The 20,118-nt window shown below is 46.1% G+C and overlaps 1 protein-coding gene across 1 annotated transcript in view; it reads right to left on the reverse strand.

The window, feature by feature from the left end:
• The window catches only part of KCNQ2 (potassium voltage-gated channel, KQT-like subfamily, member 2), a gene marked incomplete at its 5' end in the record, with an annotated part of 43,134 nt that overhangs the window by 549 nt on the left and 22,467 nt on the right, over positions 1-20,118 (reverse strand). The window contains 6 exon segments of the mRNA XM_008946752.1: positions 1-184; positions 1,514-1,637; positions 9,744-9,875; positions 10,391-10,499; positions 11,105-11,328; positions 18,777-18,830. The exon segment at positions 1-184 is cut by the window's left edge and continues 11 nt beyond it. Coding sequence (XP_008945000.1) covers positions 1-184; positions 1,514-1,637; positions 9,744-9,875; positions 10,391-10,499; positions 11,105-11,328; positions 18,777-18,830 — 827 coding nt within the window.

Here is a 20,118-nt window from a genome sequence, read left to right on the forward strand (position 1 = left end):
GGATGATCTTGATGATGCAGCCGTTCTTGTCGATGTGCTCCCTGCTGTCTTCGGGGCTGTGGTAGGGAGGTGCTGGGTCTGGCTCTTTGGACCCAAAATAAGCTTCTGTCTCTGTTGGTGGGATGCCCATCCGCTGCATGTAAATGTTCACCAGGAAGTCCAGCTTCTTCTCCATTGACTGAACCTGCAACACACCACGGTTCCAGTGCTGCACGCAGGCTGAAGCACATTAACATCCCAAGTACAAGCAAACAGAATCATAGAATCACACTTCCAACTCATCTAGGCACAAGTGTGGGGTTGGGCTTTGAGCAGCCTGACCTAGTTAGAGATATCCCTGCTTATTGCAGGAGGGGTTGGACTAGGTGACCTTTAGAGGTCCCTTCCAACCCAAAGCATTCTATGATTCATACATGACCCCCGCCTACATTGACCTACATCTAACTGAATTTTTTAGTAAATATTTAATTGTCCTGTTCTGAAGTGTTTAATTCTCTGTGTTGCTGCAGGGTTTTCCTTAAGCTCCTAGAATCGTAGGTTCATAGACTGTTTGGGTGGGAAGGGACCTTTCAAGGTCACCTAGTCCAACCCCCCTGCACTGAGCAGGGACACCCCCAACTAGAGCAGGTTGCTCAGAGCCCCGGCCAACCTCACCTGGAATAGTTCCAGGGATGGGGCAGTGACCACCTCTCTGGGCAGCCTGGGCCAGGGGCTCACCACACTCAGTGTCAAAAATTTCTTTCTCCTCTCTAGTCTAAATCTCCCTCTTTTAGTTTCAAGCCATCCCCCCTTGTCCTGTCACAACAAGCCTTACTAAAAAGTCTGTCCCCAGCTTTCTGACAGGCCCCTTGAGGGCCTCAAAGGCCACCAGAAGGTCTCCCCAGAGCCTTCTCCTTGGCAGGATGAACAACCTCAACTCCCTCAGCTTGTTCTCATAGGAGAGGTACTCCAGCCCTTGGATCACTTCTGTGGCCTTTGTCTAGAGCTATATCTTTTTGACCAAATTCCAGGAAAGCTGGAGCACACTCACATCCTCTCAGCTCCTTACTGCATTTGCCACTGGCCTGGGCTCAGATGGCCATGAGGAATTCTGAGCTTTATCCCCAGGAAGATTTTCATCTTCAGCAAGGCCAGCAGCTACAGCAGCCAGGCTCATGGACTCATTTGGAACGTGTCTACTATGGTGTCAAAGAAACCAATGTGTATTTTCAAAAATAACACAGACTTTTGATTAAAGACACTATAAAAGAAAGTCTATATGTCACATGAAAAGAAAAAAAATGTTTATATGTCACTCCAAACTGCTTGTTCTGAAAGTAGGACATGAGCTTCTAAGACATTTAGTGTCATTTCATAATATCTAACTTGTTTCTTTTGAAAAATATTCTTAGCTCTTGGGTGGGTTGTTTGTTTTTTCTAAATCTTAATATCTCACTGGGGAAAAATAAGGTAAGAAAAGCCCAACCCAATGCATGCAAGACCTCTAAAGAGAGCCCCTCCTGATCCAACATACCTGTTTTTCAACTTTTCCAAGCCTGCCCATCATGCTGGGGTCTTCAGGCAGCTCCCCCTCCGCTGGCCCCTTGGTCCGATCCTTGTCGGTCATGGAAGATCCTCTCCCAACGATCTGGTCAACTCTACCAGGAGCAGAAAATTCCCCCCACCCCCAGAGAAGGACCTGGAGTCAGTTGGAGGCAGCAGACGAGGAGGGCTCCAACTGTAGCTCCTCCATGGGACAAAGCAACAGCCTCTCTCCCAACTCACACTCCAAATTACTCACAGACACGCAGTGGCACCAAAGGGTTAATTCAGATGCAAAATTCAGAGCAGGATGAGCAGAGTTTGAAATTACCCGTTTCTGTTTATACAGCTAAAAACTGGCACATTATGCACAGTAAATTTACCTGCTGCAAAGAACTTCTTCAACTGGCTCTCTTCCCAATCCATTAACTTCTTATTTGTACTGAGAAGTTATTATTTGGGGGGAAGATCAAGTTTTCTGCCTCGCATATGCCAATGGGATTTTTTTTTCTCAGCCTTTACAGCAGTTTCCTCTCCTCCATGCAAATGTAAGTGTGTAATTCCATGAAAAGGAGCCTCTTGCCCCAAGATCCAGACTAGCAGATGTCGTGCTGCTTCAGTGGAATTACACCCAGGCTGAATTTGGTTGTAACTCACCAAACTTAACCAAATTGTCTCCATCTCCATGCTACTGCAGTTCACACCTCTATCATTAGATGTTTTCCATCAGCTGGTAAGAGCAGAGGACACTCCAGCCAAACCAGCAGCTAGAGCTACTGGGATGGTGTTTGGTGCAAACTTCTTTACTCACATTTGCAGCTCCTCATCCCCAGAATGGAAATGGCCAGGTTGATGTACGCAGGGGAAGAGGGAGGGCAGAGCCAGTTTGGAAGCTGGCAGTCGATTTTGAGGCATCAAATATTAATTTTCTAGAGAGTAAACACCAGAGCTTCTCAATCCCTCAGGGGATCAGCTCAGTTTTGGAACAGCTTCTTCACAGCAGCATGGTTTATAACCTAGTTCTGCGCCAGGCAAACTTTACTCTTGCATAATGCACCAAAGGTAAGGGTGGCAGGGGGGAAAAGAAAGGGTTAATTAGTCTGACTGAAACCAAGTTGAGGTCTCTTGAGCACAAAAACTCAAAATGCTTCTTACGCAGTTCTGCCGTGTGGGCCATGGGTCCATGCACCAGGAGGAGGAAAAGGAAGGAGCTGAACACAGACAGACAGGGGAAAATGAACAAACAAAAACCAAGGAAAGGAATGAGAGGTGAGGCTGGTTGTGACACAAGAGCCACCTGATTTCTTTATGTTGGACAGGGACTTAAAACGTACGTTGGCTGTTGACATTAAGGGACAGATATCAGTGGGTATGGACCAGCGTGGCTTATATTAGAGCAACAGTTTACAGCACCAGAAGATCTGGCTCAAAGAGATGAAGTGGATGAGGACATCACACCAAAGACAGAAAAATACAAGCCAACAATTACTTGAGAGTTTATCTTCGATCCCAGAAGATACTTCATGTGGGCAGGGATGCAACAGAACGCTATCCTCTTTCCAGAAGTCATACCTGATCCTTCTTAGCAACAGAAGCCCAGGAGGACAAGGAGCACCAAGTGCTCCAGTTACAAGGGTGAGGAATACACATGCCTTATTTCTCTCTTGTAATGGGAGAGGGAAAGTACTGACATGTAGAGGAACTCCCCACAAGGGATGCAGTCACTGACATGACACACAGCACAAGGAATCCTATGACAACGTTGTCACCATGTAAGCAAAGGGGTATTAAATCAGATACCTCGGGCTACCTTGGTTTGGGATCACAAGTCAAGGCGTAGTACAGCCACTGTACGATCTCCTCTCCTGTATGCACAAGCAAGTAGACTAGTAAACCAATGAGCACGGGTTTCGAGAGGCCTGAAGTCTAAAAGCCACTGGCTACTGTAGAAGATGAAGAACAATCGGGGTCCTCTGTGTCCCCTCTAGCACAGCACCAACACTGAAACGTCCACTAATGGAAATGAGATGTCCTTCAACAGTTGCTGAGAGAGGAGGGAGGGAGGACAGAGTGTAACACGGAGAGGAAAAGTGGACATTGCCATGCTGTGGTGTACCAGGAGAGCAGAGAGAGTCTTGGGCAACCCTGTTTCTAACCTTGCAGAAGCTGAGGAACTCTTCCATGTCTTTCTTAGAAGAGCTATCCAGTTAAGTGACCCTCACTTGAAGCACAGGACACCAGCTAACCCTTTGCAGATGGAGTGATCACCAGTATCATCTAGAAGAGCACTGACTTTTCCACCACCTTCAGGCTGGAGACAACTTGCCTGCAGACCTGCTGTGATTTAAAAGCAGGACTAATGCCCTTCACCTGTAAAGCATTCAGAAGCCCTTGCCCAGACACCATTGATACTAGAGCCCAGAAAAATTCCTTCTTGATTCACTCCCTTTGTGTCTGTCCTCCAACATAGTCCTGACTGCTGAGGTGGTCATCTTCCACGGCTCTGAGAAACCAGAGCCAGGTCTCACTTTGGATGCAGGGTCTACACCAAGGAGGGTGTGGTGGGCAGCTGTGGGCCACTGGATTCAGCGCAGAGAGGGGAGATGAAGCTCAACTAAGCCTTTCTCTTCTGATGGGAGGAACTAGACTTGAGGTCTCCCACCCCTTTGCTTCCCATGGCAGAAGTTAGACCAGAGGTGAGTGCTCCTACCTTCACCAAAATGCAGAAATTTCACTTGTGCCTTATCTGATAAAAGAGAAAAGAGGAATTTTCTGATGAGCTCCCAACTCACCTGCACCTATCTGAGCACCACAAAGAGCAGGAGATCCTTCTAGGCATTATAAAAGAGGCTGAGATTTTGTCCAAATTGGGCACCAAAGCTCAGAAGATGAAGAAAGAGCAGAGGGGGGTAGTGTGTGTTCCTACTGCACGACAAAGGACCACGAACCTCCTGAGACGCCAAACCTCACTTCTGCACTACAGGCCTTGAGGAGACGTGTGCCTTCCCAATGCTTCTTCTGGCTGTGTCAAAGAGGCACGTGGGAAGAATTCAGCTGAGATTTGGAAGACTCAGCACCGGGTATTTCCCTCCCTGGCAGAAGAGGAGTCGATTTCTAAGGCTGTGTGACAAACTGTGCCATCTGCTGTCCTCGGTGGGCTCTGCTGGGTCTTACTTTGGGAGGGAGAGAGAAAGGGGGTTGGCTTTTAAAGTGAACTTTGGTATCTTGCCTTCTTTCTAATGAGACAAAAAAAAAATGTAGAGTCTTGCATCAGCCACAGTGCAGGTTTTCTCATGCTTCATTATGCTCCATGCCAACAGTGCATGCAAAGAGGTGTAATAGGTCACCCTCGGGCCAGAAGCAGACACCAAAAGGTCAAACGGCTCAAATGAGATAAAAATGAAGTGTTTGGGGATATATATTCAATTATTTTCTTTGCTTTTTTTCTTTATCTCTTTTTTTTTTGTTAACACAATCCAGGCATTGAAGCCAAACCCCCTTCATCCATGTCACAGGACTGGCTACTTACCTCCTCATTTGGCAAACTTTTTGCTCTAGATATTTTTTTTGACCAATATCTGTTGTCTAAAAATGACAGCTGAGGTTGCAGCTATTTTATAATAAATCAGTTGATCAAAGGAATTTAATCCAAATGGTCTGTGGGTCCAGCACGGAGCAAACACCTTCAGCCAAACCCCAGCCATGGACATCACCAGTCTCTAGGCTCCTCTGCTGGGAGCTACCTACAGAAACCTTCTGGCTGAACTGAGCCCTAGTCACTGGAGCACCACAACAAAACCCACGGGGTCAAGATGGGACATCCCCTGGGTTTGTGAGGTGATGAAGGCACCGTTTGGATTTGGGGCTGCTCAGAGCTCTGGTTCCCACCCATCAGGCACCTGGAGCACCTCACAAGCCCCACGGGTGTCTGTGGGAGGATGCAGCTGCCAAAAGTGATGCACAGAATAAGCCTTTATGGGTGGGAGCTGATATTTCGGCAGCCTTCTGTACTCTGCTGCTTGCTGGAGCCTCTCAGCCACAGCTCAGTGAAGAAGAAATGAGAAAATTCATTTAAAAAGGGAGGAATTATTAAAATAAGGCTCCATGTCCCAGGAATCTAGTGGGCATGGGCGAAGGGAATTTTTTTCTGGCCATCAGTATTAGAAATTGTAAAAACAGGGTGGGAGAAAAAGTCATTAAGCTGATACAGCAGCAGACCTAGATTGGATAAAATAAATATCTCACTTGGAGGCCTCCTCCCACAGCATCCATCAATCACCTTTTCTGTGTGCCAGGCACAGGTTTTCCCATGAAATCTTGCCTCTAGTGAGGGCTGGTTGCACACCTAATCTTACAGGTTAAATACAACAAAATCCATGTGAATATTTTTATTTTAAAATCAAATTGCTTCTCCAGATGAGAAAATTATTTCATTTTTAAAGATGAGTTTGGGGGCTCCTCGTTTGGCAGAGAGGAGAAATGGGAAAAATGCTTTTCTGAGAGTACCTTTTAGCCAAGCATAAAGCTTGGAGCTTCTAGAAAATTCTCTTTTTTTTTAATCTTTGAGTGGGAAAAGGTAAGCTTTCAATATTCCTTTTACTCACATTCCTCTAGTGAAGATTACTCAGAGCAGCTTAAATAAAAATCAAGAGATTTGTCACATATTAGCTCTTAGGGAGAGCAAGTATATTTAGAAAAAAAAATAAATCAAGGCTAAGCTTGCTGCATTAAAAAAATCACCTAATATTTGTGCATGGAAAAGGATTTGCTGGCAAATATTTACCCTTTCCTTGGGGTCCAGTGGTTTTAATAGAGAAAAACACAGCTCAACCCATAGTCCTGCTGATCAGACCTCAGGATGCCCCAGAATGGGAACTTGGGTGAGAAAATGTTCCTCGTGGCATCAGCTCCAGGGAGAATTTTAGTTAAGGAGAGAATTTAATAAGGGCCTCGGTGCTGGGTTTGACTCCTGCTCTTCTTTTTGACTGCAAAATCAGGTTTTTATGACTTTTTTTTTTTTTCTCCTCTGCTTGTGTGTGGAGTTTTCAACCTTTTAGAAAGTACATTGTTCAGCTTATATTGCCATCATGGGTAAATATTCCACCTTTTACATCTGAAGATAGCCTGATAACATTTATTTATTTAAATTCTTTATTTACATTTATTTACTTATTTTATTATTAAAATTTCCTTATTAAAAGCTCTAATTTTCCTTTCTAACCCCTTGAAGAGGACTGAAACTAGAAAACACTCTACCTGAAGAGACTGATGGTTGTTGGTGACTCTGCGAACATCCTTTTTTCCCCCCAACTTTGCCTTGCCTAGTGTGAAATCTCATCCCTGCACGTAAATCAGAGCACACCCTGAGCAGCAAGTCCTTCTGAGTCGCTCTTTGATAACTAAAATTATCCCTGCTAAAGTGATAAATGCCGTCATATAACTGGTATGAAAGGGGTTTGACATTAAGCAAATGAAAAAAATCCAGAGAAAGCAGCGTTTTGGTGAATCCTAACCTAGGCGAGTATTGGGGAGACTCTTTGGAAGAATACATGGGTCCTTTGGTTGGATACTTCTTATGCCGGGGAGTTGAAGGGGGTGGGGGACCCACAATCATATCTATCCTGGCAAAGTAAATAAGAAAAAAAACAAACAAACAAAAAACAAAACAAAAAAAAGACACCAGCAAAATGCATAATGAAGCAACGCGTAGAGAAAAAGTTGGTCAGAAAAGTTGCAGAAAGAAACAACTGAAAAACAGAACGACAGAGAGAGAGAAAGAGAGAGAATTTGAAACTCTAGTCCGCTGGAAACAGAAGGTTCTCTCCTACCAGCTGGTTCTGGGTGAGAGCCAGAGTCTTACCCCTACCCAGGGCAAGATTTGGAGTTTAGGCACCACTGAAACATCATCAGGAGATCCCCCCACCCCAACCAGGCAACATGCTTTACCCTCTGGAATATATTTGCACAATCTCCCGCTGAGGTGGTTGGCTATAAAACAACATCTAGTCATTCTCCTTTCAGTTCCAGGCCTAGATAACCCATCCTCAGCTAGTTCAGAAAAGCATGAGCTGCTGGGAGCCGGCGAGATACGCTGCGGGGTTAACTCAATGAATGGGAGACATCCATGGTTGGCAAGGCGTCAGGATGAGACACGAGACAGTGGGGACACAACACTGAAAAGAGCACATTACAGACACGGTGACAGAGGCAGTCATGATTCAAGAGGAAAGTGCATGTAAACACCCCAGAAATTTGCTTGAATGAGGTTTTAATCCACCAAAGCTCTGGCTATGGGAAGTCCCAAGTCTGCCAAGCTGAGCAACATGGTGCTTTGAGGGCTGAAGGAGAGAAATAGAAGGATCTGTTCTCCAAGGTAACCCGTGACAACCTCTCTGGGCTCTACTTTTGGGCTCTACTGTACTTCTAGTGCCAGCTGGTCATGCCCCAGGGTTGGCCACGGCCACCCCAGGCACACACCTTGTCTAGGAGGTGACCCTTCCAGTTGTACTGGGCAGATGACCAGCCATGGGACCTCTTGGTGCCCGCTTGGCTATGATGATGAGCACCTCAAAGGATGACCCCAGGGGGGTCTGCTCCCATCACCATCACTGATCTCCTGCTTGGTTGGGACAGTGAAACCGGTGCCTGGTAGATCCCAAACCCAGGTACTTCACACTTTTGAAGCAGCTCCCGCACCTCCTGAATTCCCAGGATGGGGTGGGGGCAGCCCTAGCCTAGTCCAGCCTCAGTCCCATAGTCCCACGGGTACAGCTATGAGTAGACTTCAAGTTTGGTCTTTGAAAGCTGCAATTCTTTACTCCAGCCCCCCCAAAAAAACCAGCCAACCAAACTCTTTTGTTTTTGGAGCACACCACCTTGAAGGATTGGCAATGGGAGATTTAGGTGGACCATGAGGCAATCTGCCACACCAGCTCGGGGTGTTGAAAACTCAGATGTCCCACCTGGAGATGGTGGAGATGACAACCCCAATGGTCCCCTACCCACTGCAAAGCCAGCCTGGAGGCCTCTCATTTCAGGTTATTAATGACAGGAAACATCAATCCTGTTCTCCTCTTCTTCCCCCTCCAGATTCAGCTGTACATCTTGGAGTTGGAACCACTGAATTTATACTAAACGGGGGTGAGGGGCTCAAGGAGAAGAAATTCTCCAGGATATTTTAGTCTCCATCACATGGGAGAATTTACCTTCTGGCTGCAGATCTAGAACTGGGAAGCACACAGCATGTGGCAAGGCTGAGAAAGTTACCTCTGCTGCCTGAACCTCAAAAATAGCTGAGCTAAAATGGTCTCTGAGAGACTGATGGTAGAAGAGAGATTCCTCTTTTTCATGTGACAATTTTTCTCTTCCACCCCTGGGGTTCATATTAGCCCATACATTTTTTTTTTTTTTGGACTCTACCAAGGACCTGGATGGGTTTGAAATTAAAGGAGAACTTCCCCAATGGCCTCCAGAGGAAGCTAGGCTGCCACAGTCATCAAGGGAAATACTTTCATTCTCCAAGTGGAAAAGTGAATGGTATATTATTTGAACTGGAGATAGCCCATGGCCAAGCCTTGCTTCTGCTCTGGGTGTCCTGCAAGCTCAGAACTGGGGCTACTCTGCTGAGCCTACAAAGCCAGGGTGTGTTTGGGGTCTGAAGTCTCATTTTTAACATGGGACCATCAGGGCTGAGGGAGGAGAAGTAAGGCAAAAAAAGTTTAGCTCAGATCTTCTGCTCAGGAGACCAAATTCATCTTGGGATTTTTGTGGGAGAAAATTCAGTTTCAAATGCCCTTCTCTGTTCCATTTCTCCCTTTTCCCCATTTCTTCCCCTATTAAAAATAACTCGTCTCCACCTCAAATATGGGCACAGGAGCTGAAAGGCAGCGTGGCTAAGGGACACCTCCGTTGGTTGGCTTGGAGGAGAAATGCCCATCTGCACGTGGTTTCAGCAGCCTGTGCCATCAGAGGAGGGATCCTTCCTTAATCCCTTCATGGGATGGGCACTAGGGCAGCTTTGGTGGCACAACCCCACCGTTTGCAGTCCCTGTCCTGCTGATCCCTGTGGGTTCCAGCCACCTTGACGTCCTCCTTGAGACCTTCTCTTAGGAAGCGAAAGAACCGGTCGTAGCTGCAATGAAAAACGTGTCTCTCTCCTGGCAATAATTCCATGATAAACAAAAGAGAGTGGAATAAATGAAGCAAAGAGAGGGGTCTCTTGCCTGGCCTGGAGGTTTTTAATCCGGGAGAGCATGTCCAGGTGACCAGCTGAGTACTGCTCGATGACATCCATCACGTCGTAGGGCCGAAGGCTCTCCTTGAACTTGCGCTTGGAGACGAGAAACCTCATGATGCTGCAGGAGATGGGGAGGAAAGGCAAAAGAGAGGTCCTGGGCTGCAGCCTGACCTGCTCAGTGGTGGGTAAAAACCACCATGGGAGACTGTTTTTTTGTAAAGAAAAGGGAATAAACCTGTGGGTTGGGAGAGGATGAGACAACGGGAGAGGGGAAGGGGACTGAGGGCTCATGGTTGAAGCCTTGTCTGTGATGGGGGCTTCTGATGCCCTCAGGACCACCAGCTGGATCCTCTCTCCACTGCTTCCATAAACGTCAGCATTAAATCTCTAAGCTGGTGGGAACGAGCGTTTGGATGTGCCCCTGCAGGGGATGTTCCTCCATTTATTCCTTCACTCAGCAAAAACTGCCCTTTCTGGCAGAATTTTATGTTGAGGAGGTCAGGCCACCCAGGGGAAAGCAGCCTGTGGCACAGACAGTTCAGCACGTGCCACCTCTGCTTGGGCTTTACATTTTTTCTAGTTTTTTTTTTCCCCTGTTATTTATGTTTCCAGCCCGTTTCCTCCCTCTCTTACCACACTGCCCGGATGCTGACTTTCAGTCCTGGTGTCAAATCCTCCGTCACAAACTCGCAGTTGCAGCTTTTGTTCTCGTCGGGAATGTCTTCTCCAGGGAGACTGGCTTCTGGGTTTGGGAGAGGGAGGAATGAGGACAAGGGGAACTGCTTCCCATGCAAAGAAAGATGAGTCAGATCACAAACGGCAACCCCGGGGGAAGCACTGGAGATGTCTTTGCTGAGCATCCCAACGGGAACGCTTCCCAAGATGTGTTCAGGTGACATCCAGCAATGCCAACTGCAGCTCTCATCCATCTCTAGGCACCCAACTCCTCCTCCCTTCCCCATCCCTATATATATATAAACCTACACATTACCCTGGGTGTCAGCAGAGCTTTTTTACCTCTTATTACAAGGAAAAACTTTCCTGTGTGGGTGGCCGAGCCTGGAGCAGGCTTCCCAGAGAGGTTCTCTCTCCTTCTCTGGAGAGATTCCAAACCCACCTGGACACCACCCTGGGCACCCTGCTGTGGGCGACGAGATGATCTCCAGAGCTCCCTTCCAACCTCTACCACGTTCTGCTCCCGTGATTCTACTCCACGCCAAAGGACTGGAAGGGGAAGGAGACCCAAGCACCCTGGCTGGCAGCTATACCCTCCAGAGGTGGGGACGGAGAGGACGTGGGGTGCAGCTGGGGAGGGGAGGTCTGGCGTGGTGCCCCCCAAGCCCTCACCTTCCGAGTTCTGCCGCGACGCCGCGCCCTTGATGCGGAAAGCTTGGCGGGCTCGGCTGCGATCCCCGAAGCTCCAGCTCTTGGGCACTTTGCTCGGGCTGTCCTCGATGCTCTGGTCAGCGCTGGGGGACCTCCGGATGCCCTGAGCCTGTGGAGAGCCTTTCCCTTTGGTGCCAGCACCGCGGGGACTGGAGAAGACACGATCTTTCAAACTGACCTTCTGACTGTTCAGAGAAACACGTTGAAACAAAGACAAAAAGGAGACAGCAGGAGGAGTCATTCTGGAAACCACGCAGTCCTTCCCCACCAGCCATTAGAAACCAAGAGCACTTCCAAGCAGCAGCGAGATGGAGTTTTGCTGTTGGCTTTTTTGTTTTATTTTTATTTTTAATTTTTCTTGGGTTTAAATTTTTTTGGTTAAAGAAAGCATTGTAGAAATGTTTCCGCCGTAATGAGTGAAATGAGAATGATCGTTAAGAGAGAGAGAAGATAATGAGGACTTAAACAGCAGCCCCTCGTGGGATGCCAGGGCTGGCGGGACAGAATGACGTTAAACAATGAGGTTATGACTCCTTAAATCACTGATCGGCTCCGATCACCAGCGAGGAAGCTTTTCTTTCACAGCTGCCTTCCAACACCCTAGAGCTAACAAGAAAACACCTATTTTGTTTTTTTAAAAAAGCACCTTTATCTTAAACTTTTACCTTTCTTGGAAACACTTCACTCGTGGTGCTCAGACCTGCCCTTTGCCTTTCTTCAGCTCCTGTATATCCTCGCTCTTAAAACACCATCTGCCCCTTTTATCTATTCCAAAGAGCTCCTCTTTTTTCCAGTCATATATTTAAATACTTAAACACAAACACTTAAATGGGTCACCCCTGTTTATCCTGTGAAGATCCAATCAAAAAGCTCTAGAAGGTCTGATATGGGTGTCAAAACCATGCAAAGCAAAATTCAGAATATGGTCTTTTATTCATTTTTTTTTTTTCTCCTATTAGAATCCCACTTCTTTAAAACCTTACAATTAATGTTTGAAAAGTAGATGTCTCCAAAACCAGAGGTGATCTCACTGAGAAACGGTCTGCTGACCATCCAGCTTCAATTGTTTTCCAAATTCTGGAATTGGTAATTAAAATCTTCCACCCAAACGAAGAGGATGGATTTTCACATGAAAATTGCAACCCAAAAATGTTCTGTGAATCTTTAGAAAGGGGTGAACTTTACAGCAACAGCACTGGGGAAATCAAACTGCCAAGAGTTTGGGGTAATTTGGCATTTAATAGATTGCTAAAACACACTAATAGAGGTGAGACAGTGTGAGGCAGTTGCACATAGGGACAATATTTTCTATATAGGGAAATCAAAACTGAGTGAAATAAAACTGATTTAATTCCCAACACTCCAATGCAATAGGAACTCCAAAACTCCAAAACTTATTTTATCCACTCCACTTATTTTGCTGCAAGTACTCTGACTCAATTTGTGGGAAGGGCATTGCAGGAATTTTGATTACCACATCAGATTTCCAGGTTGCCAACCAAAGACTTGGGTTTTTTTAGTGTCTCTCAGCAACACCACCTTAAAACTCTGAGCCAAGCAGTTCCTCCTTTGTTTCCAAAGCCAGCACGAGGTTCTGCCAGCAGAACTTAGCTGCTGATCTTTGAAGCCAAGCAAACTGCAGCTCCCTTTTCCACAGCCAGAGCAGCTGTGCTGATGGCAAGAGTGGTTTTTGTCAGGAAAGGAAAGCTGACGTGACCTGGAGACACGCAGGGAGCAGATTTGTTGAGTAAGAAGGTGCTATTTTTACAAAGTCACTTCACATTGCAAGACGTTGGATGTTGATGGGGAGAGAAAGGTGCTTAGGCAGCATTTTCTGCATCCCAGGGTGGCACCGCTGCCCTGGTGTGACCTGGGAGAACATCTCCTGGGCTGCAGAGCAGGGGGGATCCGTGGCCATTGGCTGCACAACCATTTTGCATGGAAAGATCCATTTGAGAGCAAATCAAATTGGCTCACGACAGAAAAAGCAGAATTATTTCAATTAATGATGCCTTTTTCATTTAGATAAGTACTGGAGATTTAATTTCCAGCGTGCTGCCCACCTGCAGGGTCTGTCTAGAAGCCAGGAGACCAACAGATGTTCAGCAGAGCTGAAAATCAGATCAGAGGTACAAATCCACACAGGAATTTAGGCACAAGCATGTGCCTAAATACCTTTCTGGATGCAAGCCTTAGTCACTAATGCCACCCAAATCATCATACAGAATGAGCCCAAGGTTTAAAAGCAACTCTCATTCTGTGTTTCTTGGATTAGAAACCAAAATGGAATTTTATTTGTCATGTAAGCCTAAATAGGCCAATTGGATTTTTTTTTCTCTTTTAGTTGATTTTCCAGGACAATATTCCTGGAATCTATTGCATTCCAGTAGTACTAGTACTTAGATCTACCTGGCCTTGCTTAAACATAAATTTCATCAAAATTAATCAACACCACATCAATATTGAGAATTCAAAGCAATCTCGTGCTTCATCCTCTGCCGAGTTGCTCCCAGCACCAATCCCAGCACAAAACCAGTTGCCTATCACTGAGTAAAACAGGGCATGGCTTTTGGGTCCCTTTTCCATGCCCATAATAAATATGCTGCAAAGGTTTTGCAAGAATAGCAAAAGGCAAAAAAGGAAAGTGTTGAACTCAGTGAGGTGTATGAGCTACAACACTTTCACACGTTAAAAAATGCTGTAGGAATCTGATGAACAACTAAGATCTGGGTGGGTTTTACTCCTGAGTACTCACTACTCAGAAAAAAAACTCAACACCTGATGTAACTTCTTTGTTTTAACACAGACAACATGAGACAATATGAACAATAAATTGAATTTTTCCTTCTGCTATGCAATTTTCTCATTGGGAATTCTCATTTTCACCTGGAATCACATGCAAGTACAGTCCCTGCAGAGGAGAAGGGGTCTGCAGGAGCTGGTAAGAAAGAGTCCAAAAAAGAAATACAGATGAATATAGAGAGATATGTTGTCAGCTAATCCAAGATCATGTTCTCATTCACCCAGGAAGTCATGCAGAGTCACCCAGAGCAGCTCAGAGAAGTGGGGTTTTGATGGCACTTCAGTTGATGGGAAATGAGCCTCAGGTCTGTGGAAACTGTGTTTGAGACGTGAGCATGAGGAAAGCAGTAACCCAGTCCTGCCCAACATTAGGAGAAGCTTGCAATTGTGAGAGCTGAGTGCTGTGAGCACAGGGCAGACTCATATTCATGCCAGAGGGAAGGGATGGGAAAGAAAACTGTGGCTTTGCAACCAGGGGCAAGGATTATGGGAAGTCCAAACAGCAGAATCCAGGGTGCTTGACTTCCTAGCTCTTCATAACCACTTCCAGTTGGCATCTATTAAAAACGTATTTGACAACCCAAAAAAAAAAATCTGTTTCCAGGCTGATTTAGGGGAAGGTTTATAAAACTCTCAAATTTTCAGTTGGATTTGACAAAGGGTAGAAAGTGAGTTGATTTTTCTCTGCTGCAAGGCAAAGTTGGCATCAACTAAAAACGTATTTGACAACCCCAAAAAAATTCTGTTTCCAGGCTGATTTAGGGGAAGTTTTATAAAACTTTCAAATTTTCAGTTGGATTTGACAAAGGGTAGAAAGTGAGTTGATTTTTCTCTGCTGCAAGGCAAAAAATGAGCCCACGCTGGATGAACTTGGAAGGACCAATGCATGGTCCCACAGCTGATGGAAAGGTGCTCATGGCTTTATTGGGCTTTGTGTTTAGGTTCATTTGGGTCCAACAGCCCAGCACCCAGAAGCAAAATGCATGAGAACCAACCTTCAAAAGAGCTGCCATCAGCCTCCTTAGGATGCTCGGGCTTTGAGCTCCTCTTTGAAACCCTCTGGGGTTTGGGGTTGACTCCACAGCCCTCTGTAGCATTAAATCAGCATTTTTAAAAACTGTAGACTCATTACATTAGCAGTAATTTTGGATCAATAAAAAGTATCACTTGTAACAACTTGCCATTGATTTAAAAACCACTCTTGAGCCATTGCTTCATTTTTCCCCTTTCATTTTGTAGGCAGCAAATGTTTGCCAAACTGGCTTGGGCTAGCATGGCCACAGCTCCATCTCTGCACACCAACTCAACCAGTAACAGTATTCATTCTTCTGAGAAGAAGAGGTTATCTCCTGCTGGGAAATAAGCCTGGTTTTTAATCCAGAGCTTGTGCTGAGCTCATGGCACATGAGACCAGCTTGTTAAACCCAGGCAGGAGTGAATGAAAGCTTTTGTGGCTATCACTGGGTTCCAGCCTGGTCACAGGTGTGAATAAGAGGCAGAAACCAGTTACTGGAGACGTGAAGGAAAGGAAAATACATCTGTCTGTGCAAAACTTGCCATGACTAAAGCAGAAATTGGAGGACCAGGCTCAAGCCTGGTTTGCCTCCAGTGATTTCAGAAAAGCCACTGCAAAGGTGCATTCACTCCAGAGAACAGTTTGGAGAAGCAGAGCAACCTGGGCCTAAGGAGAACCAAAGGTCAACCAATGATCAATGCCATGGGGAGTAATCCCTCTTCCCTTCCTCATCCACACCCACAGTATTCGACTCGGGTTGAAGGGAGTCACTGAAGTCATAGCAGGAAAGACCAGAGTTGCACCATCCCTGGAGCCACCACGTCAGCCTGGCTGAGAAGGTGGCCTCGGGTGGGTGTTGGGACACTGGAGCCACACACATGTATTTCACCTTGGCCTTTGCCTCTTTGCAGCACTGCTGTTACAATCACCCCTCTCTTCCTAACAATCTTTTTTCCCCCACGCTAACATTGAGAGCTGTCAAACACCACATCAGCCACATCCTGCATCTCCTCACAACCTTTTGCTATTTGCCAGCTCAGCTGTTTGGTGTTCCAGGAGCAAAGCAAACCAGCCAGATGGCATCTTCCAGCAGGCTGATTCTGCTTAAACAAGCTTTTAAGAACCACATTACACCCAGATCCACAGGTCAGCCAAGGGCTCTACAAACACCCTTCCTTCACTGCTCTAGGTGCCATTTCTTCCCACTTTCAGGTCTTTGTGGTGCCTTCATCTCTGAGGAGATGCCAGGAAAGTCTCTTACGAAGCAGAATATGATAGACCCGGATAATCTGGCTTAGTTACATGACCCTCTGAAAATTCAAGCACTATTGCATTTATTGACTAGAGATCATTGGTTTAGTACATTAAGGAACCACAGCTTCTAAGAAGTTTTCTATTAATTTACCTACATTGAATTTCCCATGATTGCCTCGTCCTTTACTGTTATTTTGTTATCTGCATCCTAGATGAAGGCTTTTAGCACTCGGCCTTAGATGCATCAAAGTGCTGGCATCTGCTGCTAAGAGTTGGTGCAGTTGAGGACTGCAGGCAGGCAGCCCAAGGGTCCAGGAAAACAGGTCATATGAATTATTTTTATGTCCCTTCAAGGTTCACCTATAATTTTGCTAGAACACAGTATAAAACACTACATTGAGGATGGATGCAGGTAACACAGATGCTCTTGTAGCTACTCTAAAGTTCAAGACTCATTTTTGACTGGAAGAACCACAGTCTGTAATCCACCTTCTCGAGGTCTCCAGTAGATTAAGAAGATCTTGAGGTAATCATTTGTTTCAGCCTCCCTTTCCCTTACAGGACTCAAGATGGGGGGAGATGAAATGAGGACAACAGTGGAAAGGAATTCAGGAGAAAATAGAAAACATTCGACTGGCTTTACCAATTAAAAATTTATGCCTAGGAAGACATGCAAGGAAGACATTAAGATCAGAGTGGCTGATATTCCAGAAAACAGACCTGGACGTGGACAGGTGAGAGGACAGCATCATGAGCATCATTGTTTGCTTTAATCTCTGCCAAAACCAACCTCAACGTTAAGTAACTAAGAGGAGCCTTTCTCTGGGGAGAAGTCCCTGCTTGCACTACACCTCCACGGATAAAACAACCTCAACTGGCCAATGGAAACACTATGAAGTCAGGGTAATTTTTTCAGCTGAACTATTGACCAAACCTTTGTCATTTGAAAACATATTGAAATCCTGTCTGTGCAACTGATGATCGCCTAATATTTAAACCAGTCTTTTCTAGGATAAGCTTCAAGAAAGACCACAGTACCACCAAAACACGTAGCAGGAAGCTAACTCCAAGATTTATCCAGGTATAAAGGATTTCCTAGCATGGAGAACTGCTCGTTACGAACCTTAGATGGTGCCCCCTTCCTCTTTGTTACCCATTCAGAGATGGGATTTACCACACTACCTCTGAGCTCCTGGTGCACACAAGTCTCAGGCACGAGTCCTAGGCTCTAGACTGACAGATCATCACAATAGCCAGCAGGGAAAAAATAAAAATAGCAAGAAAAGAAAAGATACAAGTTGGAACAATTAATGGAGATAAATCAGAGATACAGAGACTTTTAAAACCGTAGTTTTCGACTTTTAAACCTGGATAGTTTGTTGGCTTTCTGAGGGAGACAGAGACTGGTGATTTTGAGAATTAAAACGGACTCCAAAAGAAAAAAAAAAAATAAAAGAGCATGCAAAAAATCCAGCTTCACAAACATGCGGCATCGCTCAGTGCCCTGCCACTCCTGGGCTTTCCTCCTCCTGCCTGGCTGGGGGGGTCACCTGCCAGCATTCACAGCATGCAAACTCTGGGCCTTGGTCACTCAAGAAGGTGCATGTTTGCTGCTGAGAAGCAGTGTCTGGGGTGGGGGGAAGAGACTCTTCCAGTGCAGGCATGGAAGTAGATGCATTTTATAAGTCAAATAAGACACACGTTATCTGCATACTCTTATGGCCATCAGATGGGTGCACTAAGGGATGCTGGTTGGGAAATCTCTGAAGCCACCTAACAATTGTCAGCTTGATGAAAAAGATGAAAGCCCTGCTGGTACAAAACCCTCTCTGCTCTATCTGTTCTCCACGGGATCTAGAAACAGAACCATTCACAATGCCAACGTCAACGCTAAGGAGAACCCGTGTCCCCTAGGTCTGGTGGGACAGGCTGAGATTAGTCCTTCTCTAGCTGCATAGTAGAGGTGCTAGATAGGCAAGCCGTGGCTTCCAAAGGCCACTGGGCTAGGAGAGGTCAATTTGGTAGTGTTGAGAGAGCCAAAGGAACGGTGACTGAGCAGAGGTAGGAAGCTGGTATCTCTCATGCTACTAAACAACCTTGCTGTGCAGTCCAACTCAATTTGCAAGGGTTCCCTGGACCTTGAGGAGAAATGGAGCAATAGGAAGGAAGGGGTCTTTGAAAGGGAAAAAAAAAAACCAAAAAACAAAAAACCACAACCCTTAAATTGTTTCATTCTTAATTTTTTTAAAAAAAAATTTCCATCATTTGTTAGACTCCAATCCTTGGCCTCCTTCCTTGCTGAGCAGACACTGGCTCGCTAGCCCAGACCAAATTCCCCATCCTCATCTCTTCGAGTCCCACGTTCTGCACCGTTGGCAGACAAGGAAGCCTCTAATTTCCCAGCGGGCAACGGGGAGGCTCTTCCACCTTGGTTTTTTTTTTTTAAACTCATCTAGTACCTCTATTAAGCAGAGAAGTGATCAGAACGGGTGGTAGCAGGGTAGAGGGAGAATGAGCCGTGCAGCTTTTGATTAGTTTCGTGCGACGCATTTCCCGTGGTACCTAGAGTTTCCTGAGCAGCATCCGCATAGTGACTCTCTGCACGGTTTGCTTTTACTGGAAATGAGGGGAGAGTAAAAATTAGACCTGGAAGCAAATGCCAGACAGGAAACTTTTGATTACTGACTCTAGGTTTAAAAGACAGGTGCTTTGAGGGCCGGGTTCATGACAGGATTAGTTTTTTTCTGTTTGAGCGTTAAGTGAAAATAATAATAATAATAATAAAATATCTCAAGAGGGTTTCTGAAATTTGTCTTAATGTGATTTATAAATGGTGGTATTTGAAATGACACATTCTGCATGGAATCGATGGCATCGGTTCTTCTACAGTTGACTGAGTACTGGAGATTTTTTAATCTGCATTGGACATAAAAACTACTCGTCTTCGCCTAAGCAGATAAAAAATGATCATTTTTTTTGAATTGTCTAAGTCACGGAGTGCCCAAACTTTGACTTGTTTTGTCCAATAGCATCCAAAAGGTTCAAATCCCTTCTTTTTTTTTCCAAGAAAAATAAAAACCCTCAAAGAGAGCTAATGAATCTGTGAATTATTTGCACTTCTCACACAGCAAATCCCATTATATTAAGCCTGGCACTCAAAAAAACAAAAAACAGATAAAACCAGGGTGTGGTGCAGTCCCTTACAGGAAGGGATCTGAACATCTGTGTTCACACATCTGTCCTCCCTAACGCTTTTGAGGTGGGCCCTACCTTTTCTGGGGAGTCACTGGCTTTGCCGAGGCACCAGCACAGCTCCCGTGAGCCCACCCCGAGTCGCTGCTCGGGCATTGCCCTGCCAGGAGATGGCCACCACGACCAGGGTTCTCCACGCCATGGAGCAGCCCTCTCTACCTGCGCAAGGGGAAGGACGTGGCCCATGGCTTTGCCGAGGCTGTGGCCAAACTGGAAAGGCTCCAGGGGCAGGAACACCCAACCTCGTTCCACGACTCGGCAAGCGGAGGAGCTCGCGAGCGCGCGCAGAAGGAATGTCCAGGAATTCCTTCTGCTCGGTGGCATCCCGTGCAAGCTTGGCTGACATCACCCTCCACGCCCTGGGGACTCCTTAGGCACCCATGACGGGGTCCTGCATCCCCCAGGGAGCCCCGAGGGCTGTTCTGGAGCTGGGGTCTGAGCACGGTGGCGCGGCTCGGGGGGACGCAGGGGTCACGGTCCTCCCGGGCTCCTCACAGTCCCTAAGGAGTGATGGGGTCCCTTCCGTGCAAATAATCCGCTCCCCTGAAGGCAACTGATTATTTCCAGATTACTGTCAGGCCCAGCATGAGTCACCAGTTTAATCGGTTAGAAGGTCTAAGGTCAATCCAGGACAACACAGCCCATGGGGCTT

This window comes from Merops nubicus, unplaced genomic scaffold (genome assembly GCF_000691845.1).
Source record: "Merops nubicus isolate BGI_N331 unplaced genomic scaffold, ASM69184v1 scaffold1009, whole genome shotgun sequence".
Classification (NCBI taxonomy): domain Eukaryota; kingdom Metazoa; phylum Chordata; class Aves; order Coraciiformes; family Meropidae; genus Merops; species Merops nubicus.